This window comes from Nomascus leucogenys, chromosome 11 (assembly GCF_006542625.1).
Source record: "Nomascus leucogenys isolate Asia chromosome 11, Asia_NLE_v1, whole genome shotgun sequence".
Lineage (NCBI taxonomy): Eukaryota > Metazoa > Chordata > Mammalia > Primates > Hylobatidae > Nomascus > Nomascus leucogenys.
Genome location: NC_044391.1, coordinates 43,098,115 through 43,124,746, shown reverse-complemented (window position 1 = coordinate 43,124,746; position 26,632 = coordinate 43,098,115). Strand labels below are relative to the sequence as shown.

The following is a 26,632-nucleotide window of genomic DNA, read 5'->3' as shown; positions in this document are numbered from 1 at the left end:
GAGCTGTGGTCTGGTGTTTCACCTTTGTGTAAATGTCCTCCACACTGAATAAACCAATAATAATAGTGTCATCTGTCCAAACCAGTTTCTTTTCCTAAATGTCTTATGTCTAATAATAACACTACTGTTATTTCCTCTGAATAGTTTTTCTTTTCACGTCTGAAGAGATGCTAACACTATAATTTTAGAATTCAAGACCATATATCATGTGCTCAGACTATCTGTCCAGGCCTACCTTTCACTATCCCCATAAAGAAAATCTATATTCCAAGGAAACTAGAGTCTTAACATTACCTTTGAATGGTAGAGACATCCTGTCATTCCAAAGTGCTACTAATATTGTCCTCATTGCCTAAACACCCTTTTCTGACTGCCATTTTTTCAAGAATAATAGACTATCCTTCAAGTCTCAGCATGAGCACCATCATCTCCTAAGGCCCTCCCTGGGTCTTCCACCCACCTTAATCACAAAGCCTCTCTGTCTCTTCTTAGACTCCTTAGAGTCCTTTTGCTTGTCTCCCTACTCAAGTGCATCTTCCTAGAGAACAAGTGTTCATAACTTTGGATCACAAATGGTATCATACCTGGAGCCTGTAACAATTAGATGCTCAATGAATAAATAAATACATGTTGAGTATTAGAACTAGGAAAAAGTAAAGAATCACAATTTAAAATTTAAAAAATCTGATTTAAAATGTATATGAACCCAACATCAGAGAACCTAAATATATAAATCAAATATTAACAGATCTGAAGTATGAGATAGACTGCAATACAGTAATAGAAGGGGACTACAATATTCCACTTTCAACAATGGATAGATCATCTGGACAGAAAATCAAGAGAGAAACAGTGGACTTGAACACCTTAGACCAAATAGACCTAACGGACATAGACAGACTATTTCATCCAATAGCAGAATACAGATTTTTCTCAAGTGCAAATGAAACATTCTCCAAGACAGACCATGTGTTAGGCCAGTGATATGGTTTGGCTGTGTCCCCACCAAAATCTCATCTTGAATTCCCACATGTTGTGGGAGGGACCCACTGGGAGGTAATTGAATCATGGGGGCAGGTCTTTCCCATGCAGTTCTCATGATTGTGAATAAGTCTCGCAAGATCCGATGGTTTTAAAAAGGGGAGTTTGCCAGCACAAGCTCTCTTGTCTGCCACTATGGGAGATGTGCCTTTCACCTTCCACCATGATTGTGAGGCCTCCCCAGCCATATGGAACCGTAAGTCCAATAAACCTCTTTCTTTTATAAATTGCCCTATCTTGGGTATGTCTTTATCAGCAGCATGGAAATGAACTAATACAGTAAATTGGTACCAATAGGGTGGGGTGCTACTGAAAAGATACCCGAAAATGTGGAAGCAACTTCGGAACTGGGTAACAGGCAGAGGTTGGAACAGCTTGGAGGGCTCAAAAGAAGACAGGAAAATGTGGGACAGTTTGGAACTCCCTAGAGACTTGAATGGCTTTGACCCAAATGCTGATAATAACATGGATAATGAAATCCAGGCTGAGGTGGTCTCAGATGGAGATGAAAAACTCGTTGGGAACTGGAGCAGAGGTGACTTTCGTTATGTTTTAGCAAAGAGACTGGTGGAATTTTTCCCCTGCCCTAGAGATTTGTGGTACTTTGAACTTGAGACAGATAATTTAGGGTACCTGGCAGAAGAAATTTCTAAGCAACAAAGCATTCAAGATGTGACTTGGGTGCTGTTAAAGGAATTCAGTTTTATAAGGGAAGCAGACCATAGAAGTTCAGAAAATTTGTAGCCCGACAATGTGATAGGAAAGAAAATCCCATATTCTGAGGAGAAATTCAACCTGACTACAGAAATTTGCAAAAGTAACAAGGAGCTGAACGTTAATCTCCAAGGCAATGGGGAAAATGTATCCAAGGCATCAGACACCTTTGTGGCAGGCCCTCCCATCACAGGCCTGGAGGCCTTGGAGGAAAAAGGGGTTTCCTGGGCCAGGCCCAGGGTTCCTGTGCAGTGTGCTGCCTAGAGACTTGGTGCCCTGCATCCCAGCCACTCCAGCCATGGCTGAAAGAGGCCAACACAGAGCTTGGGATGTGGCTTCAGAGGATGCAAACCTCAAGAATTGGCAGCTTCCATGTGGTGTTGAGTCTGCCAGTGCACAAAAGTCAAGAACTGAGGTGTGGGAACCTTTCCCTAGATTTCACAAGATGCATGGAAATGCCTGGATGCCCAGGCAGAAGTTTGCTGCAGGGGCAACATCCTCATGGAGAACCTCTGCTATGGCAGTGCAGAAGGGAAATGTGGGATCAGAGCCCCCACACAAAGTCCCTACTGGGGTACTGACTAGTGAAGCCATGAGAAGAGGGCCACTGTCCTCCAGACACCAGAAAGGTAGATCCACCGACAGCTTGCACTGTGCACCTGGAAAAGCTGCAGATACTCAACACCTGCCTGTGAAAGCAGCTGGGAAGGAAGATGTACCCCAAAAAGCCGCAGGGGCGGAGCTGCCCAAGACTGTGGGAACCCACCTCTTGCATCAGTGTGACCTGGATGTGAGACATGGAGTCAAAGGAGATCATTCTGGAGCTTTAAGATTTGACTGCCCCGCTGGATTTCCGACTTGCATGGGGCCTGTAGCCCCTTTATTTTGGATAGTTTCTCCCATTTGGAATGGCTGTATTTATCCAATAGCTGTACCCCCATTTTATCTAGGAAGTAACTAACTTGCCTTTGATTTTACAGGCTCATAGGTGGAAGGGACTTGCCCTGTCTCGGATGAGACTTCAAACTGTGGACTCTTGAGTTAATGCTGAAATGAGTTAAGACTTTGGGGGACTTTGGGGAAGGCACAATTGGTTTTCAAATGTGAGGACATGATTTGGGAGGGGCCAGGGGCAGAATGATATGGTTTGGCTGTCTCCCTACCCAAATCTCATCTTGAATTCCCATGTGCTGTGAGAAGGACCCAGTGGGAGGTAACTGAATCGTGCGGGCAGGTCCTTCCCGTGCTGTTCTCGTGACTGTGAATAAGCCTCAAGAGATCTGATGGTTTTAGAAAGGGGAGTTTGCCTGCACAAGCTTTCTTCTCTTGTCTGCTGCCATGTGAGACATGCCTTTCACCTTCCACTACAACTGTGAGGCCTCCCTAGCCACATGGAACTGTAAGTCCAACAAACCTCTTTCTTTTGTAAATTGCCCAGTCCTGGGTATGTCTTTATCAGCAGCATGAAAACAGACTAATACAGCCACAAAACAAGTCTTGACAAATTTAAGAGAAAAAAATAACAAAAAGCAGTGAAGATTGTCTACAAGATAAATAATATTAAAAACTTTTGAAAACCTGAGAAAGATATAAATATCCAGGTACGAGAAGGTCAGAGAACACCAAATAGAACTGACCCAAATAATACTACCCCAAGTCACATAATAATCAAACTCTCAAAGGTCAAGGACACATAGAGAATCCTAAAGCAACAAAAGAAAAGAAGCAAATAAGATATAAAGAAGCTCCAATTTGACAAGAGACATTTCAACAGAAAGAATACAGGCCAGTAGAGAGTGGAATGACATTTTCAAAGTGCTAAATGTAACAACAAAAAAAAACCCTGCTAACCAAGAATACTGTGTCCAGCAAACTTATCCTTCAAATACGAGAGAGAGATTAAAGTATTTTCCCCAACAAACAAAAGCTGAGCTAAATCACCACCACCAGACTAGTTTTATAAAAAATGCTAAAGGAAATTCTTCAATCTGAAATAGAAAAACACTGACATTAAACAACGTATTTAAAGCCATAAAACCCACTGGTAAAATTAAATATGTGAACAAACACAGAATATTCTAGTACTATAACTATGGTGTGTAATCCACTCATACCCCTGGCATGAAGCCCAAAAGACAAATCTATCAAAAACAATAGCTACGGCAAACTGTTAAGAGATAGACAATATAAAAATATACAAATTGAGACAACTAAAGTTCAAAGTGTGGGGTGGGGGGAAGGAATGGAGTTTCTTCTTCATTTTTTTCTTCAGGTTTCTTTTTTCTTTGTGATCTAAGTTGTCATCTCTTTAAAATAACTTGGTATATTTTTTCTAAGCCTCATGGCTTAGATAGATCAGTAGAGTGGCTACAGTTTACAATAATCTATTGTGTATTCCAAAAGATCTAGAAGAGAAAAATCCCAGTAGTTTTAGCACAAAGACAAATATTTAAGATGCTGGCCATTCCAATTACACTGATTTGATCTTTACATTTTATATGCATATATTATCACATGTACCCCCAAATTATGTACATCTCTTATCCATCAATGTAAAAAAACATAAATGTTTTCTAAGTCTGCCAGATAATCTTAGATAAAAACTTAAGATCAAAAATAACATCAAGTATTTTTCCAATCACAGTGGCATAAAAGTAGAAATTAATAACAGGAGGAATTTTGGAAACTCACAAATACATGAAAAATAATAACATGCTCCCAAACAACCAATGGGTCAAAGAAGAAATCAAAAGAGAAATTTTAAAATATATTGAGACAAATGAAAACAGAAACACAACATACTGAAACGTATGGAATGCAGCAAAACCAGTTCTAAGAGGGAAGTTTTTAGCAATAAATGTTTACAATAACCAGAAAATCTCAAATAAACAACTAAATGCTAACCCTTCAGGAACTAGAAAAAGAAGAACAAACTAAGCCCACAATCAATAGTAGGAAAAAATGATAAAGATCAGAGCAGTAATTGATGAAATAGAGACTACAAAGACAACAAAAAGACCAATGGAATGAAGAATTGGTTTTTTGAATAGTAAACAAAATCAACAAACCTTTAGCCAGACTACGGAAAAAAGGGAGATAACTCAAAATCAGAAATGAAAGAAGAGTTATTACAACTGATACGACAGAAATACAAAGGATCATAAGAGACTACTATGAACAGTTATACGTCAACAAATTGAAATGGTTAAGTTCCTAGAAACACACAACCTACCAAGACTGAATCAAGAAGAAATAGAAGATCTGAACAGATGAGTAAAGACACTGATTCAATACTAAAATATTTCTCCTCAAAAGAAAGGCCTAGGACAGGAGGGCTTCCTGGTGCAATTCTGCCAAACATTTAAAGAAGAACTAATACTAATCCTTCTCAAACTCTTCCAAAAAAACTTAAGGAGAAATACTTCCAAACTCACTTTATGAGGCCATGATTATCCTGATACCAAAGCCAAACAAGGACACCACAAGTAAAGAAAATTAGAAGCCAATATCCCTGATTGAACATACATTAAGAAAATCCTCAGCAAAATACTAGCAAACTGATTTTAACAGTACACTAAAAAGGATCATTCACCATGATCAAGTGAGATTTATCTCGGGAATGCCAGGATATGCAAATCAATAAATGTGATATACCATATTTAACAGAAAGGACAAAACGATATGAACATCTGAATATATGCAGAAAAGGCATTTGATAAAATTCAACATCATTTCATGATTAAAAACTCCCAACAAAATTGGCATAGAAAGAATGTGTACTTCAGCACAATAAAGGCTGAACATGAAAAGCACACAGCTAATATACTCAACAGCAAAAAATCAAAAGCTTTTTGTCTAAAATCAGGAATAAGATAAGGATGCCCACTCTCATGCTTCTATTCAATACAGTACTGGAAGTTCTAGCCAGAGCAACTAGACAAGAAATAAAAAGCACTCAAATGGAAAGGAAGAAGTGAAATTGTGTCTGTTTGCTGATGACATAATCTTATATTTAGAAAATCCTAAAAGCTCCATCCTAAAACTGTTAGAACTAATAAATGAATACAGTAAACTTGTAAGGTACAAAACCAACACACAAAAATCAGCATTCTTTTATACTAACAACAAACTATCTGAAAAAGAAATTAAGAAATCAATCCCATTCACGATAGTAAAATACTTGAGTAAATTTAACCAAACGAGGTGAAATAACCTGTATACTAAAAACTACAAAACATTGGTGAAAAAATGTAGATAATACAAAGAAATTGAAAGGTATTCAGTATTTAAAGTTATCCCAGTATTTAATATTGTTAAAATGTTCATACTACCTGCTGTTGTACTACCTGTTATTGTGTCTCAAAGCTCATGTGTTGCAAACTTAATCAACCATGCAACAGTGTTTGAGGCGGGACCTTTAAGAGGTATCGTGAGGGCTCTGCCCTCATTAGTGAATTAGTGATATTAAGAAAGTGGATTCTTGTCAGTCACCATGTGCAAAAAAATTTTACAGAAGAAAAAAACAAGTAAAAGAAAGTGGGTTCATTATAATGACTGGGTTTGTTATAAAAGTAAGATCAACCTTCTCTTTCTCTCTCTTACCATGTGACGCCTTCTGCCATGTTATGACACAGCAAGAAGGCTCTCACCAACTGCAGCCCTTTGATCTTGGACTTCTCAGCCTTCAGAACAGTGAGCCAAATAAATTACTGCTCATTGTAAGTTATCCAGGCTGTGGCATTCCGTTGTAGCAGCACAAAACAGACTAAGACATTACCCCAAAGAGATCTAAAGAATCAATGCAATCCCTACCAAAATTCCAATGTCATGTTTTCCAGAAATAGAAAAAAGAATCCTAAAATTTATACGAAATGACAAAAGACCTAGAATAGCCCAAACAATCTTGAGCAAAAAGAACAAAGCTGGAGGCATCACACTACCTGACTTCAGAATCCATTACAAAGCTATAGTAATCAAAAGAGCATGATACAGGCATAAAAACAAACACATTGACCAATAGAACAGAATACAGAGCCGAGAAATAAACTTACATATTTATGGTGGATGGATTTTCAACAAAATTTCCAAGAACGCACAATGGAGAAAGGACAATTTCTTCAATAAGTGGTGCTTTGAAAAGTGGATATCCACAAGCAGAAAAATGAAATTGGACCCTTATCTCACACCATATAAAAAGATCAACTCACAATGGATTGAAGACTGAAATGTAAGACCTAAAACTATAAAATTACTAGAAGAAAACTAGGGGAAGTGCTCTACAACATTGGTCTACAGAAAGATTTCTTGAGTATGACTTCAAAAGTACAGGCAAAGGCAAAAACAAAGAAATGAGATTGCATCAAACTAAAAAGCTTCTGTATAGCAATGGAAAAAAAAGAGTAAAGCTACAATGCATGGATTGGGAGAAAATATTTGCAAACCATAGATATAATAAGGGGCTAATTTCCAAAATATATAGAAACTTAACTCAAAAGCAAAAAACCAAGTAACCCAATCAGAAAAATGGGCAAAGGACCTAAACAGATATTTCTCAAAAGATGACTTACAAATGACCGACAGATATTTGAAAAAATGTTCATCATCCATGATCATCAGGGAAATGCAAATTTAAACCACAATAATATATCACTTCACACCTGTTAGAATGGCTATTATCAAAAAGACAAAAGATAAGTGTAGGTGAGAGTCTAGAGAAAAGGGAACCCTTTTGCGTTCTTGGTAGGAATGTAAATTAATACAGCTTTTATGGAAAACAGGATGGAGGTTCCTCAGAAAACTCAAAATAGACTTACCATATGATTTGACAATCCTACTTCTGGGTATATACCGAAAGGAAATGAAATCAGTAGCCTGAAGACCTATCTGTACTCTCATGTTCATTGCAGCATTATTCACAATAGCTAAGATATGAAAGTCACCTAGGTGTCCATTATGAGATGAATGGATAAAGAACATGTGGTATATAAACACAATGGAATATCACCCAGCCTTTAAAAAGAAGAAAATCCTGATTTGCAACAACATGGATGACCCTAAAGGACATTATGCTAAGCAAAATAAGCCAGGAACAAAAAGACAAATACTGTATGATGTCACCTACACATGGAATCTAAAAAAGTTGAACTCATAGAAATAGAGAGTAGAATGATGGTTACCAGAGCCTGGGGGAGGGGGAAAGAGGAGCTGTTGATCAAAGGGTATGAATTTTCAGTTAGACAGGAGGAATGAGCTTTAGTGATCTATTGCACAGTTGGTGACAATAAATAATAATGCATTGTATGTTTCAGAATTCCTAAAGGAGATTTTAAGTGATTCACCACAAAAAAAATGTTAAGTATATGAGACGACGGTTAGCCTGATTTAATCATTCCACATTGTAAACATATATCAAAACATCACATTGTACCCTATATATACAATTATTTGTCAAATAAAAATAAAATTAAAAAATATATGCAATAAAAATATCCATCTTACTTGGTTGTGCTCTAGAGTTTCAAAAAGTTGTTCATCAGACTTTAGTAATGGAATGCCTGTTCGATAGTGAACTTCATAAGAAAACTTCATGGTTGCCCAGGTCTGACTGATTTCAGTAATAACCTAGTAATCAACAATATAAATTAATTAATGTGCACAAAATTTAATTGAGAATCAATATCTAGACTATTATCTGGAATTAATCTTTTTCAATTTTCAAAAATGCAAACTGATATCAAATATTATTGGTTTCAGTTTTTTCCTCCAAGTAATTCATGGTAATGGGGTTTGAAGAATGAATTTTATCACATCAAAGGAATGAGCATCACACTAACGTCAAATTTCTATTGAATGTGAGTTTATCATCCCTAACCAAAACAGAATTTGAGAGCAGGAAGGGACTTAAATGTTTGATAGATATTATTTACAAATTAGCCAGCATGAAAAAGGTAATGCCTTAAATGTGAATGAATCTCAGTCTTCTGTGTGAATCTGGGTAAGTTAATTATCTCTTTATACCTCAGTTTCCCCATCTGTAAAATAGAGATACTATTACCTCAGAAGATTAAATGGGTTAATATAAATACAGCACTCAGAGTGGTGCTGGCTACAAAATAAAGGATATGTAAGTATTTTCCGCTATAATCATCATCATCATCAAGACCAATCCTCCTGTTTTACTGTGGCTTAGAATGATTCTAGTTCCTGCTCATCCCACACCAAATAAACAGCAAGGAACAAACTGGGACTCGTCTCTCCAGGCTCCCAGGACATCAAAAGGACTTTTCTCTAAGTTGGCTTCTATGCAAATACCCAAAATTAGCCAAGTAGAAATGACCCAGCCCCGAGGACACTACCTTCTCAGTCCCCAGCTCTTTCACCGCTTTGTCCACAATCCTTCGGACATCATCTTCCACTCTGTGTAACTGCAGTGCTAACAAATCTGCCAAAGTTGTGGCTTCATTTATTAAAAACTTGACCTGATTAGGGGGAAAAAAAGGTAGACTTTATATTCCACATATATTAACGGTTCCTTTTGCCTAAAGACTGGCGAAATGAATCTTAACTAAAATATACTCAAGTCAGGTGCTGAGTACATCTCTCGTCTTGAAAGATGTGGACAATCTAAGACATTCCTTTTTAACTCACAATTCCTGAGGCGTCACCTGCTGGAAGCAAGGGCCAAAGTTTAGTCACATCCGTGCTACATTATTTTCTTTGTTTCACATCTTTCCCTTGTCAGCACGTTTGTTATCTCCTTTGCCCACAAAACCCATTTTTAAGGAGAATCTCATTGTTTATTTATTATAATTTGGTTGAAATCCAGGGAATCAGGTAGTGGCTCATTTGTCTTTTCTTCCTAAAGAACCCTATTTACTGAACATAATTCCCAGCTGCTTCTGTGATTTAACCTAGTTATATCACTAATTTAATCTCAGTTCATTGGCAAAAAAAGTCTTACTCACAGTGTCATTATTCATATTTACCATGTGAAAAATAATTCTCATTTCCACATTGTCTTGTGACAATGACTCCCCTTCTCTCACAATGACTCTCCTTTCCTCCCCTATATTTGGTCCTTGAGACATCCTCAGCTCTTCGACATACCCAAACTCACTCATGTCTCTTGTAAGTGAAGAGTTGAGCCAGCCACATGGGTTGCAGGAAAGCCATTTTCTTTCCGGCTTTTGCTAAGAATATCCAGAATCTGCTTCTTGGAAGCTGCCACCCTCTGTCCCTCCCTACCCTCTAACATTCCTCAGCACCATCCACCCCTCTGCATAAGAGGACCAAATGCCCTGATTTGCTCAGGACTGAGGGGTTTCTAGCAAGTGGATTTCAGGGATGTGAGACTTTCAGTGTTAAAACCTGGAAAGTCCTGAGAAAGCTAGATGAGTTTGCCAGCCTATCTCCGTGTCAACTTTGGCCTCACTCCAGAGTTGCTGAGAGCCAGGAGGCTAGGTCTGGCCTTGAGAAAGAATGAGCAGAGATGTGTAATAGGGCCACCCTGATTAGTTGTGCAATTTGTGTACTAAACGTGGACACCAGCCCAGACGATGAATGGAGATGGAAGCCAGCCTCCGCTCTGCTGTCCTGGGGACAGCCTGGAGGAGGATGCCTTTTTCTAAATTGCCTGTCAGATCAGGCGACTTTTTCTAGCTGGCAAAAAGGCATAACACAGGCAAGTAGAGGCTATGCTGAGGGGGGTCTTTTCATAAATTATACTTCATCCCAGATGATGCAAACCAAGAAGTAACACTTCACAGTCACAAAAATATTCAATTAGTGAGACCGAGGATACTGACCCCAATAGCTTTCATCAGCTGGTGCCAATGCCTGTCCCTGAGGGCAGGGCTCTGTAATTCTGTGATGGCCCTCAGGGAGGCTGTCATGTCCTTAACTGTGCCTTCCAAGCCCGTGTAAGCATCCCAGACGTGGACTTCCTTGTCGAGTGACCAAATTTCCTAAAGAAAAGTGGAGGAAAAAACCTAGCTCCCAAGATATAACAACACAGTATATATTAATAATTTGCCTCCTTTGATATACATTTCCCAACTCCTGGATTAGAAAAGAGCGAAAGCATTTGAACTCCTAGACCAAGGACCAAAACCAGAGAAACGAAAAGGGATCCACTCATTTGCACATTACAAGTCCACTCTGTACAAGCCACTTGTATACATTGCTTTCTCATTCACAAGATCTAACTGAATGTCCCATGAGGAAACATAGGTAAGTAACAGAGTTCACAGGACACGTGCAATGAAGAATGTTTCCTCTATAAACATAAATAAATGGAAACAGACTGTTATCAGATTACTAAGACCTCCTTTGGAATACATGACTCATTTAAACAATAGCCTTGGAATGTTGATTATCTTTGAGTGCCTGTTTCTTGAAACTTAAATATTTCATCATCTTAAAATGCCAAATAGGTCCCTTGACTTGGCTGGTCCTCTCAGCCCAAGGAACATCAGCAATTGTGAATTAGAAAACCCATAAGAAAACAACTAGAACTTAGCACGAAATAAAGGACAATGTGACCCCATGACATCCAAAAGAATGAAGGGACATTTTAGTTTGGGTCTTTGGGACTGGCATAATATAGGGGAAAATACAGGCGAGAGTGGGTAGGAGCCGAGGCAAGGAAGCCCTGGAGTGGAAAAAAAGCAAATGGTCCTGTCACTTTTAACTGCCTTTCACTGATAGGCATTTTGCCTTTATCCAAAGATGCTCTGTCTTCAGAGGGCATACGGCTATGCAGAATAGATATCAAATTCCAATAAGTACCAAATTACAATAGGCTCAGTTCTGTATATGTTGAGCCCCCTTGGGATACCAGAGTCATTAATAAGAACAAAGATCATAGTATTCCACATAAATCCAGAGGTGTCATACTCCTATTAGTTGCCCCAAATTCCAGAGCCAAAAGGTACCTTTTCAGATACAAAATGTTTATGGTTGCTAAGTAAAGAAATCAAAATATTTCAGAAGCCTGACCACTTGGCCCTGATAATGTTCCTCTCTATTCTAGGAAGCTGTAGGAAGCTCATAATTAGAGTAGCTTCTCATAAATTCATTAACCCTAATATGCTTCTATCAACTCACTCACAGAAAGACAGGCTTGATTAGAAGTGCAACTGGCTAAGGGTGAAAAAAACACTGTCTGCTATCACTCTGTTAGAAGTAAATAAGTACATGCAGCCCAATAAACCAGACACTAGGTTAGGGAAGATGGAAGGAGGTGGTGCTGAGAAAGATAAATTGTTGTAATAGACAGTTATGGAACTCGCCTTGGCAAACCTTCTGAGTTCTACATCCATCTGTTCCACATTAATCTGTCTCCACTGGGTTTTAGTCCAACTATCAATGCTTCTCTGAAAACGCAAAAGCAGATAAAAGTGTCAACAACATTTGGTGAAAGCAAGTCCCTGCAGCAAAATACATAAACTGATGATACACAGTAACTCTATCATCCAGTGGAAAGTCAATTTTTAAAATATTAACTGCACTTGTCAAAACTTCCCTATCGCCAAAACAAAAAAGTTGTCAGAACATGTCAAGCTAAAGGCTAAAACATTATGATATATTAATTTCTAGTAGCGATGATAAATTCCATACACATACCATCATTATCACTTAATCCTGTGTACTTTGAATAAATTGATAAGTAGATTATTAAATAACAGACTTTTATAATTCTACATGTAACTAAATAAGCTTTCACATGACAATTTTCAACCATTATAAACAAAACTCTCATCAACCATTTCTTGACCATATTTTATATTTTGTTAATATATTTCTATATGGCTTTCAACTAACATAAAAGATTATAGTGCTTGTTGCAATATGCCTCATTCCCTAGAACTTATTTTTTCACTTAAGTTTTTAACTTAATTTACCACACACAAATTATTTTTAGTAAAGGTCTGTTTGTATATGCCCAGGCATGTAAGTATAAGCATAGGTATATGTATGAGTTGGTATGCACAGATGACTACACATGTAATATATATTTATATATTAATTTTTATTTATACTCTATACAATCTCCCCAAAGGATTTGAGGCAGTCAGCTTATTATACAAAGTTTCATCCTGAACTAAAAATGAAAACAACTGGTATTCAAAGAAGAATCATCCACTAACAGAGATATATGAACTCTAATTTGGGGCTGGGGTGAGGATCTAATTTCCACATACTTCAAGGCATTATAAAACCCAAAAAGAATAATATAGGCTCTACAAACTGCATATATAAAAGAACTGCTAAATAAACAGTATGTTTTGAAAAAGCGCATCTTACTTGAACATAAATAATGACATCCCACAGTCCCTTGAGCAATTTTATTTCTTTGCGACATTGTTTCATTTGTTTGTACTCTGGAAGAGCCACTTCAAAAAGACGAGTAGATTCTTGCATCTGCAACATTTCTTCTTCTAAGGCCTCAAGCTCTTCATTTGCCTAAGGAGAGAACATAGACACCTGCATACAAACTGCCAGAGAAAGAGAAGACACGCAGTTCTGTAGCTCTGGTTATCTCGACATTTCAATCTTTGATTCTTAAAGGGAAAATAAATCTGCAGCATAATTATTGGTAAAATGTAGAAGGTTTTAGAAGAGCAAACTCAGCTACTCAAAAAGTGAGAATAGACTAGTTAAACACAGTAACTTCAACAATACTCTCCCTATACACATATTAGCAAAATTTCCTCTTCATCAGATTTCTCCGAATACAACTTTTCCTCTTGGTTTTTGGACCGAGAGCTGGGGAATTTGCTGAAAAACAACAGGTGGGGCTCTAGAAACTTCCATGTAAGAATGAATTATCTTTTAATGACTTAGTTTATTAAAACTTTCAGATTTAAAAAATACCCTACAGATTATCAATAATATCAAATGCACTCAAGAGAATTTGTGAAATAAAGCACACAGCTAAAAACACAGCCCAGTATGAAAACATCACCGTACGACTATCTTTATCAAGGTTCACTTATATACCCCATCTATGTAGAATAGTTTACATTTTAGACCAAACGTAAATACTGACATGTTTTTTCTTTTGTGATGACCAACTCTTAATTTTCATCTTTAATTAACAAAATGGTACTATGCTTACATGGTAAAAGTTCAAGGTGTGGAGGAGCATTTGCATGGCAGGAAAGCAATCCTTTGGGTTCACTCTCATTCTTTTGGATGCTATTTCTGTAACTCCCAATTCTGTGCTCAAGCTGTTCTTTCTTGATCATGTTTAGACATTTTACTAGGTTACTACTGGCTTTGCAAAAGAAGGATTTGACTTTGTTTTTCCACTTTCTATTTTCTCCCATCCTCCTCCCAAGATCCAACAATTGTATTACTTTAGTTTCTTTGAACTTTAAATACCTATACTTAATGCTTTTGTGTTCCATCAACCTTCAACTCTTTTTCAATTGACAAATAAAAATTGTATATATTTATCATGTACAACATGATGCTTTGGAATTGCGAGGGTGGGCACAGTGGCTCATGCCTGTAATCCCAGCACTTTCGGAAGTCACAGTGGGTGGATTGCTTGAGCCCAGGAGACTGAGACCAGCCTGGGCAATGTGGCAAAACCCCATCTCTATTAAAAGTGCAAAAAAAAAAAAAAAGTTAACTGGGCATGGTGGCATGTGCCTGTAGTCCCAGTTACTCGGGAGGCTGAGGTGGGAGAATGACCTGAGACCAGGGAAGGTTGAGGCTGCAGTGAGTTGAAACTGCGCCATTGCACTACAGCTTGGTCAGAGTGAGACCCTGTCTCAACAAAACAAAACAAAAAATCTATACATTGTGAAATGGCTCTATAGAGCTAATTAATATATGCATTACCTCACATACTTCATCATCTCACACTTTTTGTGGTGAGAACACTTAAAATCTACTCAGCAATTTTCAAAATACAGTATGTTGCTATTAACTATAGTCACCATGTTGTACAAGAAGTCTTGTGAACTTATTCCTCCTTACTTTCTATCCTTGCCTAACATCTCCCCAACCCCAACTCTCTCTCTTCATTTCCTACTGTGTAACGAAGAATATTAGCATTCTGCTTTCATTTTTACATCTTCACAAACAAGAACTCCACTTCTTTTAGTTTTAAAATGTTTTATTAAGAAACATTTTATACACATAAAAGGATATATGTTTGTTCCCCATCTAGCCTAAGAAATATGACTAATAATTTTTAATGCCTTTTCTCAATTTTATCCCTCTTTTCCCTACTACATATTTAACCATAAAACCTAACTTTTTAGTTAATAGTCTAATTTTTATATTTTCACATTAATGTACTAAGTGCTAAATGCTAAAATTTATGTTTGTGAAAGGTAGTTTACTACCTATATCACATTTCAGTTGATATTTATGTTCACCTATAGATTCACGATGATGTGTGTGAAGCTCATTTCCTCTACTGCATAGTACTACATTATATGAATATACACTATTTTTTTACTTCTGATAGTCATTTTGGTTTTCCCTATGTTTCACCATTATTACTAATGCTTTTAGGAATTTTCATGTTCCCTATCGTATAGTATTTTACGTAGAGTTTTAATTCTTTTATTAGGCAAAAAATGTCTTCTAAGTGTTTCTATCATGAATGAATGTTGAATGATAGCTAAAGTTATTTTGGCATTTCTTGCGATAATCATACGATTTTTTCTCCCTAATTTGTTAATGCAATTAATTATACTTTTTCTAATGTTAAGTGAAACTTATTTTCCTTAAATGAAAACTTGTTTATAACCTGGTATAATTTGATTGTTTTGTTTAGTATGTTTGCATCTATATGTACGTGAAAAAGACTGATCTATATTTTTTTCCTTTCTCATACTATGCTTTTATAAAAATCAAACATGCTTCATAAAGTAATTTTTGTGTGTTCATTCTTCTTCAGGTTCCTGGAATCATGTGAATGAGATCCATTTCTTGAAAGCTTCTTAAGATTCACCTGTAAAGCCATCAAGGCTTTTTTTTTTTTTTTTTTTTTTTTTTTTTTTTTTTTTGAGACAGAGTCTCACTCTGTTGCCCAGGCTGGAGTGCAGTGGTGCGATCTTGGCTCACTGCAAGCTCCGCCTCCCGGGTTCACGCCATTCTCCTGCCTCAGCCTCCCGAGCAGCTGGGACTACAGGCGCCTGCCACCACGCCTGGCTAATTTTTTGTATTTTTAGTAGAGATGGGGTTTCACCGTATTAGCCAGGATGGTCTCGATCTCCTGACCTCGGCCTCCCAAAGTGCAGGGATTACAGTCATGAGCCACTGCACCCGGTCTTCTTAGTCTCTCTTTTGGAAATTTTTTTGTTTTTTAACTACTGGTTAATAGTTTTCTTTTTATTTTCCTACTGGCTAAGTTTGAATAGTTATATGACTACTCAGATTTACTGAGACAGTTTTGGTAAATTATACTTTTCTAAAAATTTATCCATTTTAAGTTTTCAAGTTATTAATAGTGCTATTTTTGAATGTCTGCTGTTTCTGTACAATCATTCCCTATGTCATTCTAATACTGTTAATTTTACTCTTCTTCTGTTTTTCTCTTGATGATTTCACCAGAGGTTTGTCCATAGAGTTAGTCTTTTCTAAGAACCAAATTTGGCATTGTTTGGAGTATAACTAGTTATTCATCACTATAAATAACTAGAGTTATTTTAGTGATGGTTCACTATAAATGGAGTTATGTTAGTAATGGTTTATTGGTGGTAAATATATTTTTGTTCACCTGAAATATCTTCATTTCACATTATTGAGATATAATTTTTCCCAGTAGAATTGAAAGACATCATCCACTACCTTCTAGCTCCCATTGTTGCTAATGAGAAGTATGCTCTTAGCCTAATCATCATTTCTAACAAGTGACCAGTCTTTTCTATCTGGTTGCTTTGAAAATCTTCTTGCTTTTGGTATTCTGCAGTTCACTGTGATGTGTCTAGATGCAGTCTTTGTATTTATCCTGGTTGGGATTCGGTAAATTTCCTCAATCTATCAATTCATGTTTTGACGAGTGTACTAGTCACAGTTCTCCAGAAAGATAGAACCAATAGGAAAAAATAAATAGATATATGAGGGAAGTTTTATTAGGGGTATTGGCTCACACGATTATGAAGGGCGAGAAGTCTCACAATAAGCCATTTGCAAGCTGGAAACCTGGATGCCAGTAGTGTGGCTCAGTGCAAGTTCAAAGGCCTCAGAACCAGGAAAGCTGATAGTGCAATCCTCAGTCCGGGGCCAAAGTCCTAAGAACCAGATGCTGAGGGTGGGGGGCTCTAGGTTCAAGTCCTGGAGTCCAAAGTCCAGGGACACTGGAATTCTGATGTCCAAGACCAGGAGAAAGGTATTCCTTTTCCAGGGGGGACAGCGAATTTGCCTCTCCTTTGCCTTTTTCTTCTATCTGGGCCCCCAGCCAGTTGGACAATGCCCACCCGCACTGCAGGTGGATCTTCTCCACTCAGTCCACCAACTCACAAACCAGTCTCTCCTGTGTCCTCACAGACACGCCTAGAAATAATGTTTTTCCAGCTCTGTAGGTATCCCTTAATCTAGTCAAGTTGACACCTAAATTTAACCATCACAACCAGTCCTTTAAAATTCTCAGCTGTTATCTTGCAGACTATATTCTGTTCATTCTCTCTTCCAGGAAGTACGAACAGAAGAGTTGGATGGCATTCTAACTTCTTTCTGTGCGTCCCTTAAGCTCTTTTATATTTTCCATCTCCTTACACCTATGCCTGCATTCTAAGTGATTTCCTCCAATGTAATTTGTATTTCACTAATTCTCTTTCCAATTTTAATGAGCTCTTTAACCCATCTGCGGAGTTGTATTTTCTTTTCACAATTGTATTTTTCATTTCCATAAGTATCTGGCCCTTTTTCAAATTCAACTGATCATTGTTGATAGTCTCAAAACTGAGAACTTGCTCATTTTTTTCAACATTATCTTTTATTTCCTTCTAATATCTGAAGCTTTGTACGGATCTCTATCCGTGGTTTCTTTCAACTGACTCTTACGCGTAACGGTGTGTTTATTGTTTTATTGTGTACTCATATTTGACTGAACTTAATCTGTTGGACCCCCTAAAGAGACTGAATGAGAGTGCTTTTTTCCAGAGATGATTTAGGTTTGCTTCTACTAGTTGCTAGGAAGATACTTGTAACCATTTCAATTTCCTGGCTTAGAAATTCCTTAATCAGAGGGGTAGTATAAAACTGGACCATAGACCCTTGTGAGAACAGGAATATGTTTATAAACTCCCAGAGTATCCTCTTCTGTTTTTTTTTTTTTTTTTCTGAGACAGAGTCTCCACTGTCGCCCAGGCTGGAGTGCGGTGGCGCAATCTCGGCTCACTGCAAGCTCCGCCTCCCGGGTTCATGCCATTCTCCTGCCTCAGCTTCCCGAGTAGCTGGGACTACAAGCACCTACCACCACGCCCGGCTAATTTGTTTTATTTTTAGTAGAGACGGGTTTTCACCGTGTTAGCCAGGATGGTCTCGATCTCCTGACCTTGTGATCCACCCACCTCGGCCTCCCAAAGTGCTGGGATTACAGGCATGAGCCACCACGCATGGCCCCTTTTCTGTTTTTTTCACCCTACTCTGAGCATTACTGAAGACCCACAGTGATCTCATTGGCTTCCTTTGCAGGCTGCAGACCTTCCCTAGCCCACTCTCCAACGAGGGTATCACCCTTAAGAGCATCTTCTATTTCCCCATGAGAAATTTAATCTCATAGTTCTAGACTTCTGATATTTTCATTTTTACTACAGCAGCACAGGCTTCTGCATTTGCCTCTACTTTTTCTTGCCCTTTAGAGATTTGTCTTATGTTCTTGTGAACTCAGCAATAGATTAAAAATTATACATTTGTGAATATGTATTCAGCATCTGTTTTCTGAAAGAGGGCTTTTCAAAATGTCTGGTCTACCATAATCTCCAAAGCCAATATCCCTTTGATTTATTTTTAATCATTTTTTTCCTATTACTTACACTAATTCCATTATTCCTAGAAATATATACCCAGTTATGGCCGGGCACAGTGGCTCATGCTTGTAATCCCAGCAAGTTGGGAGGCTGAGGCAGGCAGATCACTGGAGGTCGGGAGTTCAAGAACAGTCTGGCCAACATGGCGAAACCCTGTCTCTACTAAAAATACAAAAATTAGCCAGGTGTGATGGTGCGCGCCTGTCTGTGGTCCCAGCTACTCAGGACATTGAGGCAGGAGAATCGCTTGAACCTGGGAGGCAGAGTTTGTAGTGAGCTGAGATCATGCCACTGTACTCCAGCCTGGGCGACAGAGCGAGACTCTGTCAAAGAGAGACAAGGAAAGAAAAACGAAAGGAAAAGGAAAGGAAAGGAAGAAATACTCAGTTATGTTAATTCAGCTGGTTATTATACAGTTACTATATCTTTGGCTGTGAAGAAATGGTAGTACTTTACCAGGGAACCTCATTTTAAAGGGAGGGATTCACTGCACTGTTCGCCTTATTTGTGGAAAGTCAGTGTTTTCTGTCTTGTGGACTGAGATGCCTTCAGAACCAGGGTCCACCATACCAGCCTAGAACAAGAATACATATGCCTTTCGCTGAGTCTAACTAGATTTACATTAGATATGTCTGCTGAACAAACACACCAAGAACATGACTTCAAGAAAAAGTTCACCCAGCCCTACTACATTCAAAATATTCCTGTAGTTACAAGTGTAAGCATCTCTGACTTTTAAATATGTAACTATATGCTGTTATAGTATAGCATGAACATGATACAATTCAATAAATAACTGTAGTAAATGTTTACATACAGCATGTTGGTTAGTCAAGTAAAAACGTTTCCCCATCCACAATCTGTTCAGACCACCTGCAATTTAGACATAATCTTTAAAAAATAAAAAATAAAACCAAGTATATTAGCATACTGTAACCTACTCCCTTTTCAATGAATATGTTAACCAATTTTCTTCTGCCAAGTGAAAGAGGCAACATGATGCTATAGAATGGTGTTTTCTGAATAAGTTTAAAGCAATTAAATCTAAATTCAACCCACAATTTGGAAAGAGAGGTAAGGGCTCTGTCAGCTGCACCCGGCTAAGGAGTTCAGACTATCTCCAGCATGAAGTGAAATCAGGGTGACAGGCTGGATGAGCAACTCAGAAAGGTGCCCAACTCCTAAATCTAAACTTCACACAATTATTTTCTTATTTTGGTTGCTAGGTTAAGTTCCTAGAGAAACAAAGACATCATTTTTCTAATAAAAGTTTAAAACATCTTTTCACTGTTCTGTGAATTACTTACCATTGGGATTCTTTGCCCACCATATTCATTCTTATAGTCAACTGTAATAAAGTACAGTGGTTCATTATAAACTAGGATTGAATGACTCAACAATCTTCATGTCCAGGGTTAAGAATAAGTTATGGGCTTCCTTGACTACAGTTAATAGTTACAGGCAAAAGAATCACAAGAGAAAGGGTATAGTGGTTAAAATTTCTGATTAAAAAAAAAAAAAAGTTTAGATAGCCAGAATGTTAATCCTAGTTCTGTCACTTACTAACAGAAATCTGCAAGGAATTACTTAATTATACAAGCCTTTTTTTTTTTTTTTTTTTTTTTTTTGAGATGAAGTCTTGCTCTGTCTCCAGGCTGGAGTACAGTGGCGCAGTCTCAGCTCACTGCAATCTCTGCCTCCTGGGTTCAAGAGATTCCCCTGCCTCAGCCTCCTGAGTAGTTGGAACTACAGGCACCCACCACCATGCCCAGCAATTTTTTTTTTTTTTTAATTTTAGTAGAGACAGGGTTTCACCATGTTGGCCAGGATGGTCTTGATCTCCTGACCTCGTGAAACGCCCACCTCGAATCCCAAAGTGCCTGGGTTACAGGTGTGAGCCACCGTACCCGGCCACAGGCTTGTTTTTTTAATTGAAATAGGAAAAGTAATACAAGCCATATCATAGGGAGACTGTTAGAATTAAAAAGAAATAATGAGAGTCATATGCTTAACAAAATTCTTGACAGATAGTAAGGAGTCAAAAAATAGTAGTAGTTGTTACTCTCTCTAGTATGATTACTATGATGATTGTGATAGTTAATACTGAGTGTCAACATGATTGGACTGAAGGATATAAAGTATTGTTCCTGGGTGTGTCTGTGAGGGTGTTGCCAAAGGAGATTAACAATTGAGTCAGTAGACTGGGAGAGGCAAACCCACCCTCAATCTGGGTGGGCACCATCTAATCAGCTGCCAGCACAGCTAGGATAAAAGCAGGCAGAGGAACGTGGAAGGACTAGGCTGGCTGAGTCTTCTGGCCTCCATCTTTCTCCCATGCTAGATGCTTCCTGTCCTTGAACATTGGACTCCATGTTCTTCAGCTTTTGGTCTCTTGGACCTACACCAGTGGCTTGCTAGGGACTCTGGGACCTTTGGCCACAGACTCAAGGCTGCAACGCTGGCTTCCCTACTTTTGAGGTTTTGGGACTCAGAGTGGCTTCCTTGTTCCTCAGCTTGCAGACAGCCTACTGTGGGACTTTGCCTTGTGATGGTGTGAGTCAATACTCCTTAATAAACCCCCTTTCATATATACACCTATCCTACTAGTCCTGTCCCTCTACAGAACCCTAATACAATGATGATGGTTTTGGGAGGCATGATTTGAAATACAATACAATTTACTTAAGGGGAAATTGCTTATAACTGGGTTTTAAATAAATAAATTCCTGTAACAGCAAAACAAAGACAAAATGTGGCAGTATTTTCTGTCTAAACTTACATTTTTTAAAGTAGCTATTTTAATGCACAGAGGATATTTGAGATCTGTCTTACCTTATCAAGCGCTGTGTATGGATTTTCTGCATTAAATCCAAGAGGGGCATAGCGTCTGAATCTCTCTCTGAACTCTGCCTGCTTTCCCTAACCAGTGCAAAAAAAAAAAAAAAAAAAAAAAAAAAAAAAAAAAAGAAAGTGAATTTTAAACAAATACTTCAATTATCCTTGTAAAACCTTTCTTAAAGCAAAAGCTTGGTAACTAGCTTACGTCAAACAAAATACATTTTTTCCTTATAAGAGTGACTTCCGCATTATGGAGAGGTGAGACTTCATGTCTGACAGTTGCTGCGATCTTTTTGGTAGTTTTCCATCTTTCAGGTAATTCCTGCAAAAGCAAAGGTACAAATGGGAAATTACTTCAATTCCTAAAACAAATCAACCCTATAGGATTAAATTACTCGAATTTCTTTCTTTCTTTCTTTCTTTTTTTTCTCTTAAGACAAGCTGGCTCTATCCCCTAGGCTGGAGTGCACTGGCATGATCTCAGCTCACTGAAATCTTCACCTCACAGGCTCAAGTGATCCTCCCAGCTCAGCCTCCCCAGTAGCTGGAACTACAGGCATGTACCGCCATGCCCGGATAATTTTTGTATTTTTTGTAGAGACAGGGTTTCAGCATGTTGTCCGGGCTGGTCTTGGACTCGTGAATTCAAGCGATTCACCTGCCTCTGGCTTCCAAAGTGCTGGGATTACAGGCATGAGCCACCATGCCCACGTAAATGATTCTAATTTCTTTACACTAACCCATGACATCTCTTCATTCTTCTATAATGAGTTTATAAAAAAGAATGAAAGTGATGAAAAGGCTTAGAACCAGGGCTGAAGTACAGGCGGATTCACTGGCAGTGCTGGGTGCAGAACTCCAAAGCATGTACCAGAATTGTTCTCATCTCAGAATCCATGGAAATCTTTTTAAAATAAACACAAATCTCCCAATTGTTTTGCTGCTGTAGGAATAAAATTAAAGTGCTCTGGAAATGACTTTGTTGATCTCTAACAACTAGAAATGGAAGCCAGCCATGTTTAGTAATTTAGCAAGTGAAAAAAAGATGCTTTGAAAATGCTGGGGCAAGGATGAAAATGTGAATCAATCTCATCCTGGGCTTTTCTCTAGCTCCCAAAGCTCTGTACATTCTCCTTCTTGTTGGAGAGTTTGAGGATTGAGGTTGGGTTTATTTTAGGGGACTAGGAGTTTTTGAAGGGAGAAGAGGCAAAGGGAAGAAAGGTTAATTCCTACTCTATGTAGGACAAAAGACACAATAAATAGTTCAGGTACCAACTCAACTCTGCTCTCCCTGCCTACAATACAAATAGGACAAAAGCAAGTTATTTTCTTTGAGGAGCCATGCATGGGGCATAATTACTGTTGAAAGGCATTCCTTGTGTCCCAACTAACAAAGCATTGTTCCTCTGGGTCATCTCCTGGGACACTGAAGTTGTTTTGTCATACAAACCCACCCATAGTGATGGAACTCTGCTTGTAGCTGAAGTGCAAAACTCAAAGGTTCTAAAGACTATTTTGTAACCCTCAATAAATATTTGATGAATGATTCAGTAACTGCCAGTTATGAAAAACGCACTGTGCTAAGTCTAAATACTATTTGTGTGGTGAACAGGGTGCTAAAAGGGTAAAACACATTCTCTCAAATTGTTTTATAATCTGTCACAGTGAGCAAGAGGCACACACAGTAACTATTCTACACAACAGAATGTGTTAACTATGAGAAGGTCTATGTGTTATGGAATCAAAACAGTTGGGAGACAATATGGTGACATGACAGGAATACCAAACCAGCTCAGGAACCAAGAGACCTGGGCTTTAAACCCCCTTGTCCTTCCCTCTTGTGGCTTCTCATCAAAACTCTGCAACCGCCCTCTGTACAGACAGAGTCTCACTTTGCATTTCCAATTCCATTCCATGGAATCTAAGTATTCCATGGAGTCCCTCAGAGGCCATGGCTGGGAAGCCAGGAAGAAGTTACATCCATGAGCTCAGGCCCCCTTATCCCTCTTCAAACACAGCAAGCCTGCTTTATATTTGGGGATTCCAAACAAGTTTTTACTTGATAAAAATAAATTTTCTTGAAATCCAAAAGATCAGATGATCTCCAAAGCCTCTGAAAGTCAGATGATCCACTCAAGGAGGAGGTAACATTGAAACTGAGGCTCAACGAAATGACTAAGTTTCAACAGGCAGAGATTAGGGTGTGATCCCTTGAGGTATGACGACCAATATAGGATGGTGTGAGTGTTTGAGCTCTTATGGAGGCTGGACAGCATTCGGGAAGTTAGGGGCAGTTAGTGAAGGTTTCTGAGCAGAAAAGGGACTGGATAAGTCCTGCAGATTAGCATATTCATCTTGTTTCAGAGTATATTGTGGGTGGGGTGTGAGGAGGAATGGGATGAATTCAGGAGCTATTGCTGTGAGGTGAGAAGTAACAAGAGCTGAATTGAAGTGGGTGTAACAGCAGTGAAAAGAGGCAAAAGACTGAAGAGATGCTCCACTAAGACAAAGACCTTGCTGGTGGTGAGTCCTCATGACTTTAAGGAAGTAATACTTCAACTCTTAGTAGGTATAGCCAGACTTTGGAGTGTTTTCACACAGAACTAAGCATAGACAAGTATTTGGAAAATGTTATGACTTCTCATAATAATAAAGGATAAACTGAAAGTATCACTTGAAGTTGCTTAAATTAAAAGTGGGCCTCGTTACCCTCCAAACACACCACATACCGCCTATGAATCTTATTTTTCCTCCTGACAAGTCTAAATTACTGATACACAGCTAAAATTGTATTCTGCTTCTGAAATGTTGAAAAGCCTAATGCTTTCAATACTACCATCACCTGAAAGAGTGAACCAAACTTTTATAACACAAATTCTGGAGGCCATATCTAAATTTCTCTCATCAATTACTTATTATGACTACTTTCTCTATGAGATACAGTTTAAGGTTCAACATCTGATTCAAGGAATATCTAAATCTTCCTAGAAACAAGAAATATTTATAGTTGTTTCTACTGTAACTGTTTTATCTCTTAGTCTTGTTATGTATCTATCTGTCTAGAACTTGTCATCTTGCTCCATGTCTAACTAGCTTGCAAGCTCTAAGGGCAGTTTAATACTTAAATAGAATTTAACAATTCATATACAGTAATGTTCGTAGCCTTTATAGTCAAGAGAGCACTTGTAAATACCCTGCTGCATTTAATCCTCACAAAGCAAAATGACAGAATATAAAACAAAACAGCCACTGTGAAAAATAGTTTGGCAATGGCTCAAAAAGTTAAATATAGAATTACCAGATTTCCCAGCAATTCCACTCCTAAGTGTACTGAAAATAATTGAAAATGGATACTCAAATAAATACACAGCAATGCTCATAGCAGCACTATTGACAATAGCCCGAAGATGGAAACAACCCAAATGTCCATTGACAGACGAGTGGAAAAGCCAGTGGTGGTACAGACATACAATGGCATGTTATTCAGCCATAAAAAGAAATGAAGTACCAATACATGCTACAATGTGAATGAACCTGGAAAACATTACACCAAGTGAAAGAAGCCTAACAAAATAGGTCACATATTGTATGATTCCATCTATATGAAATATCTAGAGTAAGTGAACCCATAAAGGCAGAAATAGATTGGCAATTGCCAAGGATTGGTGGGTAGGGGTTTGCAGGGCTTGGCAGGGCATGGAGGAGGATAATGGAGAGAGACAGAGAAGTGATATGGGATTTCTGGGAGCGATGAAAATTTCTGGAACTAGATAGAGGTGGTAGTTGCACAATATTGTACTAAATTGTACATTTTAAAATGGTTACTTTCATATGTTATCTGAATAGTACATTTCACCTCAATAAAAAAAGAAGAAAACAGAAATTGATGGGAGCAAGTATAGAGAAATTGTTTAAATGAGGGATCATGAGGCATAATTTAGCAAAAAGGAAGTGTGGTCTTAGACATTAACAAACTTGTCAAGGCAAGCAGAAAAGATGAACTCACACAGTACTTGAAAACAAATCTAAGTTTGAGTTCTGTGCTCTGACTACTAAACTAGATCAACTAGAATCCAGTGAAAGCTTTTTGGTTAATGTGCCCACTGATCACATTTGCAAAATTCAAGTACATGTGTGTACACACACACACATACACACAATCTATAAAATATCAATATTGGCATAGAGAAAGAATCTAAATTGTGAGACTGTGGTTCATGGTTTCAGTTATAATTAAAGAGGCTTTGTTGTTAAAAAGCCCCCAAATCTTTCCACAGCATGGAAACAGGTGGATGGCATAGAAATCTATTTAGAAAGCATAGTGATTTCCCCATCCAAATTGAGTTTCATTTATTTATTTATTATTATTATTATTATTATTTGGAGACGGAGTCTCGCTGTGTCCCCATGCTAGAGTGCAGTGGTGTGATCTCAGCTCACTGCAACCTTCACCTCCCGAGTTCAAACAATTCTCCTTCCTCAGCCTCCTGAGTAGCTGAACTACAGGTGTGTGCCACCACGCCCAGCTAATTTTTGTATTTTTAGTAGAGATGGGGTTTCACCATGTTGGCCAGGCTGGTCTTGAACACTAGACCTCAGGTGATCTGCCTGCCTCGGCCTCTCACAGTGCTGGGATTACAGACATGAGCCACCACACCTGGCCTATTTATTCTTTATTAACATGTCCATGATATGTTTGCAAGACTAGGACACTTCTTGACTGACAGGTAGTTTTTTTGAATGAAAAAAAAGTATGGATATATTTCATGTGTGAAAATGATGGTAAAACTGAACTCAAAAAAGCAACTCATAGGTTGTTTACAATCTACACTCTTTCTAATCAGAAGGCAGTGGAGCACAGTGGTTAAGTATTTTGTCATAAAACACACCTAGAGTGTTGGCTGGCTTTACTATTTGTATGACCTTGAGAAAGTTATTAAATCTCCTTACGTATCAGATTCCTAACCTGTAAATTGAAAACATTGAATGTGTATAGTACAGATTGTTATAAGGACATCATAAGAGAGTACATGAAAGTACTTTAA

General features: G+C 38.1%; 1 protein-coding gene across 1 annotated transcript in view; it reads right to left on the bottom strand.

Moving 5' to 3' along the window:
* The window catches only part of DNAH11 (dynein axonemal heavy chain 11), a 363,940-nt gene that overhangs the window by 278,792 nt on the left and 58,516 nt on the right, over positions 1-26,632 (bottom strand). The window contains exons 19-25 of the mRNA XM_030822211.1: positions 21,793-21,909; positions 21,582-21,668; positions 13,060-13,218; positions 12,045-12,128; positions 10,560-10,718; positions 9,111-9,233; positions 8,254-8,376 (exon numbers count right to left, since the gene is read on the bottom strand). Of these exons, the coding sequence (XP_030678071.1) occupies positions 8,254-8,376; positions 9,111-9,233; positions 10,560-10,718; positions 12,045-12,128; positions 13,060-13,218; positions 21,582-21,668; positions 21,793-21,909 (852 nt within the window). The remainder of the gene's footprint in view (positions 1-8,253; positions 8,377-9,110; positions 9,234-10,559; positions 10,719-12,044; positions 12,129-13,059; positions 13,219-21,581; positions 21,669-21,792; positions 21,910-26,632) is intronic.